At 39.9% G+C, this 17,940-nt stretch overlaps 1 protein-coding gene across 2 annotated transcripts in view; it reads left to right on the top strand.

Moving 5' to 3' along the window:
- The window catches only part of SLC44A5 (solute carrier family 44 member 5), a 94,735-nt gene that overhangs the window by 68,672 nt on the left and 8,123 nt on the right, over positions 1 to 17,940 (top strand). For both annotated transcript variants that reach the window (XM_040610794.1, XM_040610795.1), the window contains exons 7-18: positions 223 to 283; positions 1,803 to 1,926; positions 3,139 to 3,222; positions 5,765 to 5,877; positions 6,319 to 6,450; positions 8,746 to 8,845; positions 10,872 to 10,964; positions 11,890 to 11,977; positions 13,174 to 13,436; positions 14,477 to 14,571; positions 14,958 to 15,061; positions 16,343 to 16,416. In XM_040610794.1, the coding sequence (XP_040466728.1) occupies positions 223 to 283; positions 1,803 to 1,926; positions 3,139 to 3,222; positions 5,765 to 5,877; positions 6,319 to 6,450; positions 8,746 to 8,845; positions 10,872 to 10,964; positions 11,890 to 11,977; positions 13,174 to 13,436; positions 14,477 to 14,571; positions 14,958 to 15,061; positions 16,343 to 16,416 (1,331 nt within the window). The remainder of the gene's footprint in view (positions 1 to 222; positions 284 to 1,802; positions 1,927 to 3,138; positions 3,223 to 5,764; positions 5,878 to 6,318; positions 6,451 to 8,745; positions 8,846 to 10,871; positions 10,965 to 11,889; positions 11,978 to 13,173; positions 13,437 to 14,476; positions 14,572 to 14,957; positions 15,062 to 16,342; positions 16,417 to 17,940) is intronic.

Raw genomic sequence — 17,940 nt, 5'->3', positions numbered from 1 at the left:
TTGGTTTTTGTCACTAGAAAAAGAAAAAATAGTCTTTTCCCAAATCACAATGACAATTTGGATTCTTACTTACACCATGAATGTACCTTGCAGCTCCACCAGTCAAGTTTGGGGAGGAAGCTACAAAGCCCAGTTTGGGGCATTTTCTCAGACTGGGTGAGAAACGAGAAACACGTAGTTATTCTACTATGTATTCAGCGTTCCTGTTTTTCCCCTTTTTAGTCTGTTGCTCAAGTCCTACGTGATGAAGATTGTCCTTCGATGATCATTCCAAGCAGGCCTTGTGAGTGGTTCTACTTCTTACACACATCTTAGCAGATTATAAACATTCACATTAAAGCACAACTCCAGTCTGAAAAGTGCTTTGTGGCAAGGTCACTAAATGCTGTCTGTCGTTTGACAGTGATGTCCATTCAATTTTAATCAGTTTGAAAGTATAAAGATTTATTACTATTTTTTCTAACTACCATCCATGAACATTTAGTGTGTGATCAGGTCAAGCTGAGCTTTTTCTTGCTTTTGAATCATCACTGATAACAAAAGCTTTACAGCTCAAATTATACCTTCCAAAAAATGTGAGCAAGCAACCCATTGGCATCAAGAAAATGCCACAAACGTAGGAAGGATCATATGGCCAGCTGTTTAAGTTCAGATGATACTTGAGCCCAGTCATGAGACAGCTCACTTCCCCGTTGCAGTGCTGGCTGTGCAGGGCATACAGAGGAGTTAAGGGGCCAAAAAATGTTTTTGTCACAGTGGTCATCAGGTGTTTCTGAGTAGATAACCACAGGTCTCAGAGCCAATGCTTTAAAATAGACATCATGTAAATCAGGAAAAGGTTATTAAAAAGAGAAAATACGGATTAAATTAAAAAAAAAATCAGCGATTTATATGAAAACTCATGTACTGACCCAAGACAGAAAACAGTTTGCAAAGAATCTTATTTTAAACTACAGCAAGGGACCAAGATTACAGGCGGAGGAAAATAAACATGTTAATTATTTCCTCAGAATAATTGGTGGGGTAGATATTCTCGACTGAATATTGAACATTGGCATTGATTAGAACCTGCTAAGGAGAGCACAGAATTGTTATATAAAGTACAGCTGTGTAGGAGGACTAACCTGGTCTTCCCTTTGGAATGAAAACCAGGACTTTTTGCAGCAAAGAGCAGGGCAACATAAATAAGTATGTAAACATCTCTCCTTGTCTCTCTCTTTTGTAATCTCCTCCTCCCTCTGTCTAACCAATAGTCTTTTCTCCATTGCTCCTCTCCAAGTATATCTAGTGATAGTGGCTGGTACTGGAGCTCGTCTGACACATGAGGAACTGACACTTGCTGTTATGTATTGTTTTGTGTGCTAATACCATTCGTGACCAGTCATGTTGAGTCTGTCCCTCGGGGCTGGTTTGATTATTACAATGAAATGACATATTTGAGAAGCTGCAGTTTTTGTAAGCTGCTGCAATACTGATAGAGAGTAACTTCTGCATTTATTATGAGTTCTTAAACTGCTACAGATACTAGTGTTGTTACTCGGTAGCACCTGGAATCTCCAGTTGAAAGTTAGGATTCCACCATGCCTGTAGCTTGGACAAAAAGCCCCAGACCATAAAAATCATAATCTTGAATATAATGGCACTTCCAAAATTTGTCAAAGTTAGCATATCGTTAGGTAAGCAGTTGAAAGACAATTGACTGTGGATCTGAAATGATTTTAATATTTCACTAAAGATGGGTGATAGAAGTGGAGCTTGTTGTGAAATGTAACATGCATACTTTTTTTTGATATTTTAAATAGTTCTTAAGAGATGCTTCCCAGACTTCTCCACGAAGAATGGTGTGCTAACTGTGGCAAATCAGACTACGTTCAAAGATGGAAGAGGGAAAACAAGAAATGTAACTGATCTCAGGGAAGCTGCAAAGTAGGTCTTAGCTTTCTTAAGTGCTTGTTTGGTGGATTCCAAGATCATGAAATAATTTAGGAATCAAAAAAATAATCAGAATCTGTTGTAGCAAAAGGCTGAGGGTACCCAGGCAAGACTTGCTAGTAAATGATCTCTCTGTGCCTGAGCACTTACAAGGGTCCAGTAAGGGAGATACCAGCACTGAGGTATGCAGAAATGAGCAAGGAGCAAAAGTTGTAGTCTGATTGTCTCAGACTGACTGCCAGTTTTTAAATCATTCTCGTTGTTTTTTGTAGAGAAAATTCATATTAAAGAAAGCTAAAGGAGGTTCAAAATGAAATCCTTGTGCTGCCGGACTCAGGCCACCCAGTAATGGCCTTGGCTATTCCTTCCTATGATGGCCCTTCCACTAATGTGGAGTGTCATAGTACTTTGGGCATCTCACCTCATCACAGTGCTCCTGTTTTTAGTACATTCTAAAGATCAAAAAGCAATGTACTGGGGTCTGATGCATGACAACACCTCCCTTGCAGATGAACAGCAAGCATCTCCAATCCTGGGCATCAACCAGGATGAGAGAAAACTGCTGCAATAGCCTCACTTTTCCAGCTACCATCAGTCCTCAGCCCGTCTGGAGCACAGGGGTACTTTTCCTTACCTCTCAATCCAAAGCTACCACATTTTAGCGTCTTACCAACACTGATAATATCTGCACCTAATTAAGTTCACTTTTTCTGGCTTCTACAACTACATTGTCTGTTCTTTGATAAGAAGATCCTTCATTTCTTCTTACGAAAACATGCATGTGGGCAAGCACTTTGCAGGATAGGAAGACAGGGCCATAAAGTCAACCTTCTGCTTCATTGAGCTGTTTTCTGCTTCTCTGCTTTTAGCAGTTCTGGAGTCACAACTCTTCAGCTCTTAGATCTTAATAGTATGTACTTTTCTTGTGACATAATAAGCAATTATACCTGGTGATAGTTAGTGCTTATAAAGCTTTTTTAATAAAGCTTTTTCAGGAGCTGTATAACCATTTTTACACAGGTTTTTTTTTTCTTTGGCGTAACTGTGATTGATTTGGCTTGGTTGCAGAACTGGACCTGGAGGACAGCAATATACTCTTATCACTAGCAAAGATATTTCAAATTCTTTCACTGAGACTATTTGTTGTTTAAATACATTCTGCTTTTCTACTTAAAGCAACCTTTTCTTTGGTTTGTCTTTTCTTAGCGGCATCAATAATGTCCTGGATGCAAGATCATTTGGAATGAAAATTTTTGAAGACTATGCCATTTCTTGGTATTGGATTTTAATGTAAGATTTTCTTGGGTTTTTTTTTAATTTTTTTGGACTCATCTTGGAGTGTGCAGGGAATTAAAAAATGATCCTGTGTGTGTTTGTTACCACTCTGACTTTTAACTCAAGGAGCAACTGAAATTTCTTTTCAACACATGGTAATAACATTGTTACGGTTCTGTACGTGAGGTAAGGATAGCACAGCATACATACATAAAGTGTCAGTTGATCTGGAGGAGCTTTTTAGTATTGTACCAAGCAGAAAAACAGGAGATGCTGTCTTCTGTTGCAGGACCCATCTGCATGATAATTCCAAAACTGAAAAATTAAGAGACTTTCAAACCAATTGCAGTTGCTAAGTGTCATTTATATATATATAAAATACATAGTTTATAAATTCATACTAGCAATATATAGTTAAAAATCCATTGTAATCCATAAATCAAATATAAATCCGTAAATCCAATGCAGCAGGCAAAGCAACATCAAAACCAAAAAGTATTGAACAGTGTTAACTCTGTCTTGCAGTAAGTACTCCCTAATCACCAATCGGTAAAAATGCAACACTGAAACAAAGTAGCAGTTGTTTTGCTGAAGCAAATAAGTATATGTACGTTCTTAGCCCATTAGTACTGTTTTTGATGGACCAGGGTGTTGATCAGTTTAAACAGGAGCAGTGTTCTTTGCCAGGTGAGAGCCTGTAACATTCACATATTAAGCACACATTATTCAAGCCTGAATGCAAATCCACAAGAATAAATACATAAACTTTAGATAATAAACAATATGGAGAATTAGTCAGTCCAGAAACAGAAATTGTCAGCTTTTAAAGGTGTTTCCACGGATGGGAGGACAGCTTTCTCATAGTCTGATACTGTGCTCACAACAGTGAGTAGCAAGAAACTGGCTCTTATTCAGCAAACTTGGTCCTTTCTAGGTCTATTATTGAAATCAGGGTTATGGTGCAGTTTCTTTCCAAGAAGATATCACTGAACAGAGGCTGGAGAGAGAGCTGACCATTTTTTAACAGAAGTTCTAAATACTGAAGCCAGTTTCCACATTTCAAATACAGTATTCTTGTAAGGAATTGTTGCTACTTTTTAAGTAGTTGGATAGGATTTTCTTCACACTTTTCACTAAATGGTAGCATATATCAAACGATTTCTGGACAAATGTATTTAAATGCCAGAGTCTGGGTGATGACAGTGAAGACCTGATAGTGAAAGGAGGCTAGATTAAAAACTCAATATGAAATTGCTCTAGGTTTTTTAGCATACCCCAAAAGAATTGCTGCTTTCAAGCCTCAGTTTTAAGGGAACTGATCTGTTGAGGACAGTTGTTACCATGTACTCCGTTTTGGTGTTACAATGACACATGTATAGCTAAAGATAACATTAATAAAGGTAACTTACTGCTTTCAAGTCATAAGCTCCAAAACTACAATTTGTTTTGAGGAATACAATCTGAATTTCAAACAAGTCAGTCAGAAAGGGAAAATACCTCATGCTAGGAGGCCTTTAAAGGGCTGGGAGTTAAAAGCAGCTTACAAAGGTTTAACTAAATAAATCGATGATTTTTTTCTTGCCCCTCTGCCTGTCTGGCTTAGTTTGCCCAAAACATCTGGGTTTGATTGTTTATGATCAGGCTAACCCATTTTTGTCTTTGGTAACTGGCTAAATAAGATGGGAGCATTCAGAAGTTACTGAACACAGGCAAGAAGAGGTTTTTAATTTTTCTGAGTCTGTACTATTACAAAATTCTGATGTAATAGCTACAAAAAATTCTGAGAGATGAAGTGTTCCGTGAAGCATCTGAGCTGGATGTTGGATGGGATTATTAATCACATTAGAAGGCCTCAATGTGTAAAAAGGTCTTTTGCAGTCATTTTTTCCTTTCTTACTTGCTTTCTGGGAGTGAAACTGAAAACAGGTATTTCTTTACCACAGACTTGATCAAGAGAAGACACTGTAGGTGCATTTCCTAGGGGCCCCACTGATAGCTCTTAACAGTTTCTTTTGTGCATCACAATGCCCTGAGCATTTCCTCTTCTAATGGGTAGAAAGAGTCTCTGTTTTTCCTCCTAAATTTAATTCTTTTTTTTCTAGGAAAGCTCCTACAATGTTACTTTACTAACATTGTTTCTTTGCAGGTAGGGATTTTTAATGGAGGACAGAAAAGAGTAACCTCCCCACACATAAGTATTCCTCCAGTTAAACTTTCTGTACTGCGAACTAGACCGTGGCCTGAAAAAGGCAGTGATTTGTTCAGCTGGTGTAAGTGGCCAAAAAGGCATTGTACTAGTCCCATCCAGCTAACCTGGGAACCTAGTGTATACAAAAATTTCTGGCTCTGCCTTGTGAGATCATCATATATAAGCTATTTGTTTCTAATAGCAGATAATAGCCATGAGGATGTATTTCATAAGGAAGATTTTGAAATACATTTTTACAAATCATTTTCTTATTTGCGATGAAGTGACCCTTGTTTGAGTAACAGGCATGCAAGAAAGTGAAGATTCTCACATTTGTTTTCCCTGTGTTTCTGTTTTCTGTGTTTCTAGTGGGCTGTTCGTTGCAATGATTGTGAGTCTGCTCTTCCTTGTGTTACTGAGGTTCACAGCTGGGGTTCTCTTCTGGATTTTCATCTTTGGTGTGATTGGAATTATCGGTTATGGTAGGTGTTACCTTCTGGCTTCTGAGGCTGTTTTTTCTTATTGATTAAGTTTGGGCAAAGAAAATCAGTAATTACATCAATTAAGTGGTATGACTGGGAGAATTAATGCCTAGTTTTAGACAGTTACTTGAGAAGGGCTTAAATGGCAGTGAAATTTAGTAAGAATCAAACTGTGCTGATACTTAGCACCAGATACAGTAACCTGAATTATCTACTTACAGTATGCTTAGTCTGTTTTCACTTGTACTGATACTTCTTTTCTATATATGTGATGTCTAGTTACTCAAGTGACTAGTCATGACTAGTCTCACAGTGATGCATTTTTGGGTTTTGTTTACCTGGCGTGCTGAGGACAATACACTTGGCTCATAAAGATTTTTTAAAAAACTTGTCTTTGCACTCTTCAGAAACACTCATTTTATATTAATTGTTTTTTAAAAGGCATCTGGCATTGTTACTGGGAGTATGATCATCTTAAAGGAATACCTGGATCTGACCTTACTGTTTACGATATTGGATTCCAGACAGACTTCAGAGTGTACCTGCAATTGAGGCAAACATGGTTAGCATTTAGTAAGTGCCCTTTACACTTGCTATCTGTTAATGGATACTCAGGAGGATCAATCACTGTCTTGCTACAGTTGCTGCCTTGTTAAATCTCCTCCTCTACATATGTCACTCAGAGAAGTAAGCAGAATTCTCTTTCTTTGTATTGTGCAAAAATCTACTTTTTTTGCAAGAAGACTAGTATATTTGTAAGGGGAGATAATGCAATTGCGGTAGTGATGAGAGTGAAAATGCTTGTGTTATCATCATTCCACTTCCTGCGTGTTCAGTCTTCGTAATAGTGAAGCAGAAGGCAATAACTGTTAGTTAGTCCTGATGAAGTTACACTAGGAGGGGCGTTTTTCTCTTCTGGTTTGTTTATTCCTCCTTTTTGAGGACCCCAGGAATGAGATTAATAACTCTACACATCTTTGTAGAACTGTTTACATTCAGGCCACTGAATTTTCTTGGGGACTGATCTAAGAGCAGGGAATGAACCATCACAGATTTCATCACCTTTATTTTCAGAAGTGTTTCACTGCCTTCTCTTACAAGGGTGGTGTAGTTAAAACAAAATTCTACTGGAATAAGACAACCTGTAGTATACACATCCCTCCCCAGAGAAGGAGTGGTAGAAGAGAGAACAAATACCTGTTAAATATTGCTTGCACTGCTGTTTCTGCTCTGTTAGAAGGCACACAGACAGTAACTGATGATGAACGGGACATAACCTAAAACACTGCCTCTCCCTGTTGGCAACTAAATTAATAGAGCAGCAGTTCAGTGTTTAAATCTCCTTCCTCTGCTTTGTGTCTTTATTTAACTCTATGTTGGATCATTGAGCTTGTGAGATATCTTTTATATATTGTTGAGGCGGAGTTCTTTAGTATGCTACCTCTAGAGAACATTACAACTTTACTACACTTTTCCTTCTAACTCCTCAAGCTCTTCCCCTGCTGGATTCTTAGCAGCCAATATATAGTTTATCCAAGGGTCAGTGTCACTTTCAGACAAGTAAATTAAGGTACTCGGGAATTAAATTATTTTTCCAAAGTCACCCAGCAAAGCAGTTAAATATCCTTGAAGAAAACGTAGGTCCTCTTAGGCCTAGTACATTCACCGTGTACTGACACTACTTTCCTTTTTCACAATGGTTTGGGACAAGCTACATTAACTTAACAGAGCTGAACTAGTATGAGACCAACTTTAAAGAAACCTGATTCTGTATTCCTTCATGGGGAACCATATCAAAAATAGGTGCTGAATTGTGTGTAACAAAAACCTTGTTCTGAAAAAAGTCTGGCTCTGAGCACCATGGTGGTCACTGCCACCACCAGTTCCGATGGCTGGGGGTACTGATAATACTCGGGACTGCAGTTTAACATCATCTGTGACTGTCTGGGTCTGGGTTCTGAGACTATGTCTAAGCTGTGGGACATGAAGCCAATTCCCGAGTCCCTTTGCAAACCTCCAGACAATCCAAGGCTTTGCGATACTATCACTTCTATTTTCTTCTCCTTCCACAAAACTTCTTGGTTTCAGCTGGAGGAGACAGTTCCTGCTGTGTGCAACCATGCACAACTGCTGGGCAGGTTTAAATGTTATTTACCTATCTGAAGCACCTAGATTTAATGGATATGTCTCAGAGTCAGAGGAGATATGTTTCAGGCATTAAAGACTCTTGTCTTCTCTAGATGAAGTCCAGAGAATTTTTTTACTTTCTACTGCAGAAGTAGGTTTTGAACAGACACAAATGGAAATCAGACAGAAGCAGACTCTTTAAACCAGATCTGGGTTGTGATTCAAACGCTGCTCATAACTAAAGAGAGGAAATGTCATGGTGCTCTCAGCTCTCTAACCTCAGGCAAGTTTGTATGATTCCAGCAGCACAACCGGAAGGTGAAAATAATTTGTCCAAATCTGTCCTATCTTAGACTCTTGTTATTTTCTTACTCAGACGAGGTGAAAGGAGCTCATGCCATGTTAATACTCAAACTAAACTGTTGATTCAAGTACATCTAAATATTAGAATAATGTGTATCAGAAAAGTGCACTCTTGGTGAAAGTTTCTTCTAAAATTTTAAGTGCTAATGTCAGGGTCCTACACATTCTGACTAACTCTCTGCATGTAGAATTTCCCTACACTGGAACTGTGAAATGGGACTGAAGATTGGCAGGTGCAGTGAGAGGAAGAGACAACTGCTGTAGCAGAGAATTCATGAACAGCAGTTTAAAATACAAGGGGGGGAAATGATTTATAGAGGCAGCGTACTCATTGAATTTTTGATAAATCAAACTTTTTTTGTTTGGTTTTTTTTACAGTGATAATACTTTGTGTTGTTGAGGTCATAATCATACTGATGCTGATCTTCCTAAGGAATCGGATCCGGATTGCTATTGCGCTGTTGAAGGAAGGTAGTAGGTATGTTTGTCTGATTTTAATATATTTTGAATTTTATTAAATGATCTCTAGAATACACTCTTCTTGAACTTCATCTTGCATTACCAAGGGCAGAAATTTGAGGGTTAAAGTACAGCACTGGATTTGTTGAGCCAAATAGGTAGTATAAGGAATGCCAATTCTCTGTTAATGAGGTTGTGCTTATAAAAGCTTTTTCTTTAGCAGTAAGACATTTCTTGCCTCTCAGCTGCCTGCCTTAAGAGTACATATGCTGTTAGTGGTACCACATATCCTCAGTGCAAGAAAGTGTATTAGCAGAGATGCTACGTGTAGTATACTGTTAACAGGAGCCTGGGCTGACAACTTTGCTCTGTCGTTGGATTGTCTCCAGCGTGACATAGTAGTGGTTAGAGGATTGGTGTTATTTTGGCTATAGCTTTTGTTTAGGAGAGACTGGATTCTTCTGGCTCAAATCAAACCTTTGAGTAGACATGCATAAATCTGCAGAGAGAAAAGGAGACTTCCATTTTCAGCTCTGAGTAAAGAAGAAAGCAGAGCACGATAATGAGAGTTGAAGGCCTAGGAGACCTCTTCATTTTGTGTTTCCTGAAATCTGCATAGACTTTGTTCATGGTGGTTCCTGGTTTATACAGTGCCAACACTTACTTCTTTTTTTTTAAAAATGGGAATATAAAAAAGGAGAAATTGACTTAAAACGTCAGACCCTTGGATTTCATTGCAAGTAGGCTAAGGTCTCATAGGCCTTGGAAGTAGAACTCCGTTGTTAGAGCACATAGGGTTAGCTCTGAGTTTATCTGTGTGCACTTGCTTGTAGTTTTCTCCATTGACGTTGTGGATTTGGGGTTTTGGGGAGTTTTGTAATGGGATTAAGAAATTCTGAAGTTCTGCATTCAGCCAGGTACCTGTTTCCTGTCTTACGCTACTGTGCAGTTCGAGCATAGTGATTATTTTTGGCAGCACTAAATTATACTCTTTAATGCCTGTTCATTAAAATCCAGGAACACTTGTAACATTCTGCAACCCTTTTGTTCACAACCTTGGCAAGTAGAAGGGTTTCAAGAAGTCCATAAACTTCCTGCTGGCAAGTAATAACCTTTTCAGCAGCATGAAATGGTCACTTGGGGGCGATATTTTTACTCTCATGCATAATACATGAGGTGGAACACTGTATGTAATCAGTGTGAACCTAACAGACCTGCCCTGTATTCAGGAAGATGAAAAAGAAGCTGCTAATGACTGGAAATCAAATTACATGTTTTAATCCCTTTTAACTACTCTTTCAAAAATACTACAATTATAATGCTAATAATTGACTTGAAATTCATAGTTAGAAACAATCAACAGTTGTTATTCAGTTTGTTGGACTGAGCTGAGACTGTCCGTTATCTTAGTGATAACTAAGAGGCCTGCCATCAACTGCTGAACACTGCTAATAGGTAGTGATTCTTTCTCAGCCTGAGGCTGTGTCCTCTTGTGTGACTCTTAATGGACTTTTACATCTCTTGACTCAGGCAGGAATTGATGCCCTTAACCTCTTGATTGCACTTGACAGTTCCCTTGCATTCTGCCCAACATTTACTAGTTTAGCAGCAGGAACTGAGTAAATTTGTCTCCTTTTACATTCTGGAAACTGCCTTCTGTAAAACAAATAGCATCACAAGTGCCACAAGTCATGGGAGAAATAGTGCAGGAAATAGTCTTAAGAGACAAAAAGGCTTGTAATAAACTTACATCATCACTGGAAGGAAAATGTAGAGTAACAGTAAGAGGTTGGTGACAGGAGTATATAGAGAACCAACCTGTAAGCTTCAGTGAACAAAACACATGTTCTCTGAATTCACATCCCATGAGATACCCAGCTGGAGGTGTTCACCTCTGAGATTGCTGCGGGCAGTTCACCCAGAGTTGATGCTACCACTATCAACAAGTAGCTCAGTGTAAAAAAGGATGATGCTAGAAGAGGATTGATAAAAAGCTTGTTTCTTAAATTGTTGTAGCTTACCGGTATGTTTTGTTTCTTTCATAGGGCTATTGGCTATATAATGTCTACGTTGTTCTACCCAATCGTCACCTTTATACTCATTGCAATTTGTATTTCTTACTGGGCTGTGACAGCTGTGTATCCTTCTGTCTGTGTACCTCTGGAGGAACAGTCTTCTGGTCTGAAAGACTAGATAAATTCTCTGCTATTTCACCTTAACCAAACTAGCGTTAAGAGTGCATTTGCTGCACTGATGCACTCTTTCTCACTGCCTGTTTGCATGTGATGTACAAATAGGACAGTGAATTTAATTTCATTAAGCAGAATTGGACTAAAATTCATGCCAAATCAGAGGGATCATACAAGGCCTTGTGTACTACATAAGGTTGACTTTAAGTGGTAAAAAAGGGCTCTCAGCAAAGAGTGAATGTGGCCTTTAGTGTGCTGCATGCTCTATAGGCCTGATGTTAGTGGTCTCTTAGCTAGGGGCGGGCTCCAGGTGTGTTTTGTTCAGAAAAGTATAGGCAAGGAGTAAGAGAACATGCAGTGCACCGAGTCTTCTCTAAATTGCATAACAGCAGCCACCATCTGTTCCCAGAACAGCAAGGGTTGGTAAAGTATCAGAAACGGGGAAATTGCTTATTGAAAACAAATGTTTTGTTCACATGCAAGGGGGGGGCAGTTATTGCTGTTCAGGACAACGCTAATTTATCTTTTTGGTCTGTGTCTACTTCCACTAATACACAAACTGTCAAAGAACTACTGCATAATCTGCCTAGTCAAAGGTAGATGTGCAGGGGTGACTGAATCAACTTTCAAGGTTATTCCGCTTGCCCATTCTGGTTAGGGGTTATTACAGCTCCAGGATGGAGTTTGCCTTAGTTCTCTAAGTAACAATGGTATTTGGTCTCGTCTATCAACACTTTGTATACATCTCTGCATGGCAAAAGCAGTTTTCCTGTTACCTGCTCAAGTTCTTTAGAGCTGGTGGTTACCCAGTGCAGTATCCTAAGCTGCTGAAAGCTTACAGTTCTATCATTCCTCCTTAAAATATTTCATTCAGTTTTCTGGCTACATCAGGAGAACCTGTGTATAAAGTAATGGCTAATCAAACACTCTGCAAGTATGCAAACCTGACTTGTGATCCAGAGGTAAGCGTAACAGATACTTAACCTATAGTGAGAGCTATGTTAATTGCATTTCTTAATCACTGTTAAACGCAATGCGTATTTTAAGTAACAATTCCTCATGTTCAATCTGAAAATAGTACTTAGTGTTCAGGTAACACTTCTTTGTTCAAAGCAATTTACAGATATAAACTGATTTTTGAGCTAAATTATCCTGTTAAATAGGTAAATATTAACCTAATAATTTACAGAGTGAGAAAGAAAGACACAGAAATACAGGTTTATTTGGAAAGTTGTTCTTGAATTCATGAAAATTCTGTTTTTGTGGTCCTCAAAAGCAATGGAAGACTTTGAAACCTGTGCTTCAAAGTTTCCCAAGGATCAGCCATGTTTTGAAGCAGAAGCTTAGCTTCTTTTGGCATAGAAATAACCTTTATGAAGCTCAAAAAATCTTTGTCTTCAGTCAAATGTTTTTACTTGACTGTGGGGTTGAATTTTCAGAATGTTTTGAAAAGTGGAAATACTTATTAAATGTTATATCAGAGTTATTTTCAGGTGTTTAAATTTCAGTGTACTGCTCTGGTTATGTATATGCCAAACAATTCCCCACCCTGCTGACGATGTCTGAACACTAAAAAGGAAAGGAATTAGAAATTGACTAGTTTTATTTCATGCCAAAACGGACCAAATACATGAAATGAACAATAGAAATAGGGAAAACTAATTCAATTTAAAGACTACACCTGTTTTAATACTCTGAGATAGGTAAGGAAAGTTACAACCACGTCCACAACTTGTGTAAAATGGCACAGCTCTGCTGATTTCAGTTTGGCTGTGGGGATTTACCTAAACTGTAGATTTGTCCTCTGGTTTTGAAATTTTTTTTTTTTTTTAATGTGAGCAGATTTTCTTTAATGAAACTGAAGCTTTTATGTGTCTTAAAAGCAGATTTCTGAAATTAAATTCCATTTATGTAGGTTTCAGGCATGCAGTGAACAGCCCTGTTTACTAACTGCATCGTTTATAAAGTTGAGCACCTGTATAAGATACTAATATGAATCCTTAAATATGTAAACAGGTTACATAGTATTGGAGCGCGGTGTTGGGTGAGCTAATGAAGCATCAGCAGAGTTACGTTACTTGTATTAAGCTGCTAAACTTCAGAGACTACACAGAATTGACTGCTTACCGTTGTGTTGACTGTTTTTCTTTCTATACAGACTTTTAACACAACCAATGTGACTAAAGTATGTCCGGGTGCTCAGTGTACTTTTGCTTTTTATGGAGGAGAAAGCCTGTACCATAAGTACATCTTCATCTTCCAGTTGGCCAACGCTTTTGTCTTTCTCTGGCTGGTGAACTTTGCAATTGCACTGGGTCAGTGTACCCTTGCTGGTGCCTTTGCCTCTTATTACTGGGCCTCTCGAAAACCAGCTGATATTCCACTGTGGCCGCTCTTCTCTTCGTTTGGACGAGCAATACGGTAAGACTCTGGAGATGGATGTGAGCCTTGTCATCTCTCCAACAAGTGCTCTTTTTACACCTAGGGAAGCCAGACTTAGAATATCAAATGAAAACGATTAGTCAGCTTTGTGGTTTAATCTCGGTAGGCAGCCAGGCCCCCCCAGCCGCTCCCTCCCTCCCTCCCAGCGGGGTGGGGAGAGACTCATGGGCTGAGGCAAAGGCAGTTTAATAGGTAAAGCAAAGCAGTGTGCGCAAGCAAATAAGGGATTAGTTCACTACTTCCCATCACAGGCAAGCGTTCAGCCATCCCCCAGACAAGAGGCCTTCATCACGCCTAACGGGGCTGGGGGAGACCAGCGCCATCGCTGCCAGCGGCCCCCCTTCCTCCTCCTCCCCCCAGCGCTCCGTGCTGAGCGTGAGGCCGTACGGGGTGGGTACCCCTGGGCTCGGGGGGGGCAGCTGGCGCGGCATGTCCCCCCCCAGCTCCCTGTGCCCCCCAGCTGCTGGCTGTGGGGGGTGAGGAGCAGAACAGCCCCTGGCACTGTTCAGCAACAGCTAAACCACTGATGTGCTATCAGCTCTGTTTTCATCACAAATCCAAAACATAGCACCATACAAGTTACTATGAAGAAAACTAATTCTATTCCATCCAGAACCAGTATGATCAGGAAAACGTCATTGCTAAGGGGAGGCTGGATTGTGTAGCCCGATAGCAGCAAGGCTGCTGCAGCTCCATGTGCCCCCAGTGACAAGGCCAAGCAGGTCTTCCCAGTAGGCACACACACCCAGATACGTGTACACAACACATACACAGCTGTCCACATAGAGCAACAGGTGGGCGCACACAGTGCTCACACAAACACCAGCAGCACCAGTGGCTTCATCCTGTTCCTCTCTGGTGGACCAGGATGAAGGTCCATTAGAATATGTAATTCTCACTAATGGACCTTCCTCCAGTTACAATTTTATTTTTATATATATATACACACACACACACATATGTATATAATAGTATATATGCACATATGCACAACATAACAGTAATCTATTTTGTTCTAGATACCATACAGGTTCACTGGCATTTGGAGCCTTAATTCTTGCAGTTGTCCAGCTTATTAGAGTAATACTGGAGTACTTGGATCACAAACTGAAAGGTGAGATTTATGATTCTGCTGTAGGTTATTAAGACCTTCTTTGGTAAATTACTTCCTTACTTTCCCAAGAGGTATTTTCATCAATGAAAACAGATAAATTCCACATTATTTTTAGCCATTGTAGTTCCATGTGAAGCCAGTGAATCTGTGCTGATTTATTCAAATTGAGTCTTTGTCCATGGGAGCCTAATGCAAAGTTCATGTGGGATGTGGATCTGATCTAATCAAAAGCAGGTGAGATAAATTTGGTTGAAAGAGTCCATACCTAGAAGAAAAGAAATAAAAGTGTCTGCTTTTGTCACAATTTAACATTTTCTTCTGAATACTTTGTGTTCTGAAGACTGTTCATGAGTTCTATGTGTGATGTACTCTCTCCTTTTTTTCAGGTACACAGAACTCCTTCACTAGATTTCTACTCTGCTGCCTCAAATGCTGTTTCTGGTGTTTGGAAAAATTCTTAAAATTTATAAACAGAAATGCCTACATCATGGTACGTGTTCTCTCTGCATGTGGTCTCCCCTATCTGGGACACTAAAATACCCTAGCCACTACTAGTTGGGCAACAGCCAGTAGTACTAGAATCTGATGAATAAATAATAGGATTTATGGGAGTTTTTAGGAAATGCATATGGTCCTACCACGAAAAAGTAAGATCTTTCTTCTTCTCCTAAACTCGGCCTCTTTTCATGCCTGTCCATGTCCATCCCCCTCACCCCCCAAAGTCATTAGAAGGGGATGGCATAAATGGTTAACCCCCCCTCTGATTCAGCACTTGAAATCCTGATTTCAACAGGAATATTAGCTTGTTTCATGCTGCATGTTGGTGATGCTTCTATTTGGAGGCAGTGTTTGAGTAAGGAGGGCAGAAGGCATGTGCTATTTGTATTTCCTCCTGGAAGTCAAAAGCATAAATTCTACTAGCAGCAGCAGTGATATTTCTCTAAAATAACCCTTCTCAACTTCCAGAAGAGAGATTCCAGTTTTCACCTGTATAAACATACACAGATTTCAGCCTAGGATGTTCTGACTGGAAGTAATTTCAGTGATTAAATGGTGCAGTCATAGACTTGTCTTAAAGGAGGTGGCTGTAATGGGTCCGTTAGAACCCATGTTCATGCAATTTATATCTCAAATTAATGCCATCTTGAAGAAGTATTCTTTTTGACTGTCTTGTTTACGGTTGGTAAACTGACTTCACCAAGAGCTGTTCTAATATACCTTACCAACTTACCCTTGTGGACACTGTTCCAGGAAGAAGAAATGGATTCCTGAACAGCTTTAGCTGCTTTACTTTATGGTGATATAAATCCACTGACTTTGGTACTGGCATTGCTGATTTCTTCTTAAGTGAGAGCAGTATCAGGTCCAAGGAGATGCCCACAGGAGTCAACTCACTTCTGCTCTACAAGTGCCTGTGCCTTTCCACTGACTGTAAATCTAGTGCTGGTAGCTAGCAAAGTCAGAAGGACCCCTCAGCAAGTATCTTATTTGCTGTACTTGGCAAACTAAGTACTGGGTCTACTGCCTGCAAGGTCACAGGGACCGGCATGCTCATCACTGGGTGATTTGAAAGGGAAGGATGGATAATACTCTGTCCCAGCCTGGTGGGAAGCACTGAGAGGCAGCAGGTGGCTGGGGGAAGTGTTTTGTGTTCGTCTGAGTTTCAAGGCCACATATTAGAAAGAACTATGTATTACACACAGTAAGATTCTGGCATACAAGGAGGTATGCTCATAATTTAAAATTCTTAACAGCCACTATTGTTTTGCAGATTGCCATATATGGTAAAAACTTCTGCACCTCGGCAAAGGAAGCATTCTTTTTGCTCATGCGGAATGTGGTGAGGTAAGGGGCCATCTCCCAGTCCTTGGAAATGTCAGGATTTCCTGCTATTGCGCTCTGAAGACACACTTATTTCCTCTCTCATGTCTCCTCCAAATATTGTTGTATGCTGCTTCTGTGCTCAGACATGACCCTCACTTCTAGCACTCAGTGTGTAACAGCAGGCTGTCCAGCATAGTACCCTAAGCAAGGTTGATATCATCTTAAGAGTTTCCTTGTGGTTACTCTTTAAATTCATAAGCACCCAGTAGATTGTAATAGTGCCTCCCAAGGAACCAGTGGAGCCCCTGAGAGATCTATGGATGTGCAGGAACGGGGTGCTTGTGACCTGCCATATGTGCATTTCTTGAGCTTTGGTCTGCTCACTGCCTATGGAGAAGAAAGCAGAGACACCTGTGTCTTCAGTGTCATCCAGAAAGCTTACAAGGTATCAGAGTGGCAATAAAGAAGAGAGAGTACTTTGCTTCCAAAACCAGTATCTTTAATACAACCAGATCTCCCCTGGTGCTGGGAACTCCCCTGGCCCTTTTCCCCACTACCAAGACTGCTGCCAAACTCCCTGCTCTCATCAGTACTTTTCTTCATTGCTCCTGGCTCTTCCTATACTACTGTGAGATCAAAAATTTATGGGAGAATAACTTAGGAGCAGGCCGTGTTTAATGCAATAGCAGACCATCTAATTACCAAGCAAGAGACACAGTAAAACTGGTTCGGTGGTTTAAATTTTTAAGTTAAAGGACTGGGAGGAGGAGGGGAATGGAGGAGGAGGCTGAAAGAGGAAAATTAAAGGGATGCTTAAGATGGAAATGGGAGGAGAATGGAATGCATTCACTCTGTTACTCTGCGTTAATATCAGTACAGTGGCGTCCACACCATGTGGTGCCTGTGCAAGACGAAAGAGAAGCTGCCTTCATTTCCTTTCAGGACGTGGCCTCACTGTCCTTTGTGCTTTATCAGTAAGATAAAAGCCAGGCATATAATTCTATCGTTTCAGAGATATTTTTTTTATTGTGTATTTTGCCTGTTCTGAATTCTGACAGGTCAATGAAGATTTGTTCTCTTCAATATTTCTTAACATTTTATCCTTCATGGTAGTCAGTGCTGTATATCCATAGCCTTCAGCACTGTTGAGGCTGATGATACAAAGCTCATTTTCCATCCCATTATTTACCTGCAGTTTCTGATAAGACAGACTGGCAGGATTTTGGGCAGAAACTCCTTGCTGTTGCTTTCCATGAGGGTTGCAGATTTTACTGTCAATTTTTCTGTCTACCTTCATTCATTCACCTGTGATTGTCTCCCTGCTTTGAGGCCTCCTGCCTTCCGTGTTGTACCATGATATCTTCAAAACAGTAGATTTTGCATGTTATGGGATCATAAAATGTGGCCAGATAGGACCAAGTGAAAAGACCTACCAGCAATCTACGCAAACGTGGCTTTGGTTTTTTTTAGTGTGTACTTTGCCTCTTCTGGGCTGGCTTATCTTTGACCCTAGAAGAAAGGCTGAAATAAAAATATTTTGATGCT

Source organism: Falco naumanni, chromosome 11 (assembly GCF_017639655.2).
Source record: "Falco naumanni isolate bFalNau1 chromosome 11, bFalNau1.pat, whole genome shotgun sequence".
Classification (NCBI taxonomy): domain Eukaryota; kingdom Metazoa; phylum Chordata; class Aves; order Falconiformes; family Falconidae; genus Falco; species Falco naumanni.
Note: the sequence above shows the minus strand (reverse complement) of the source record. Positions and strands in the feature narration are given on the sequence as shown.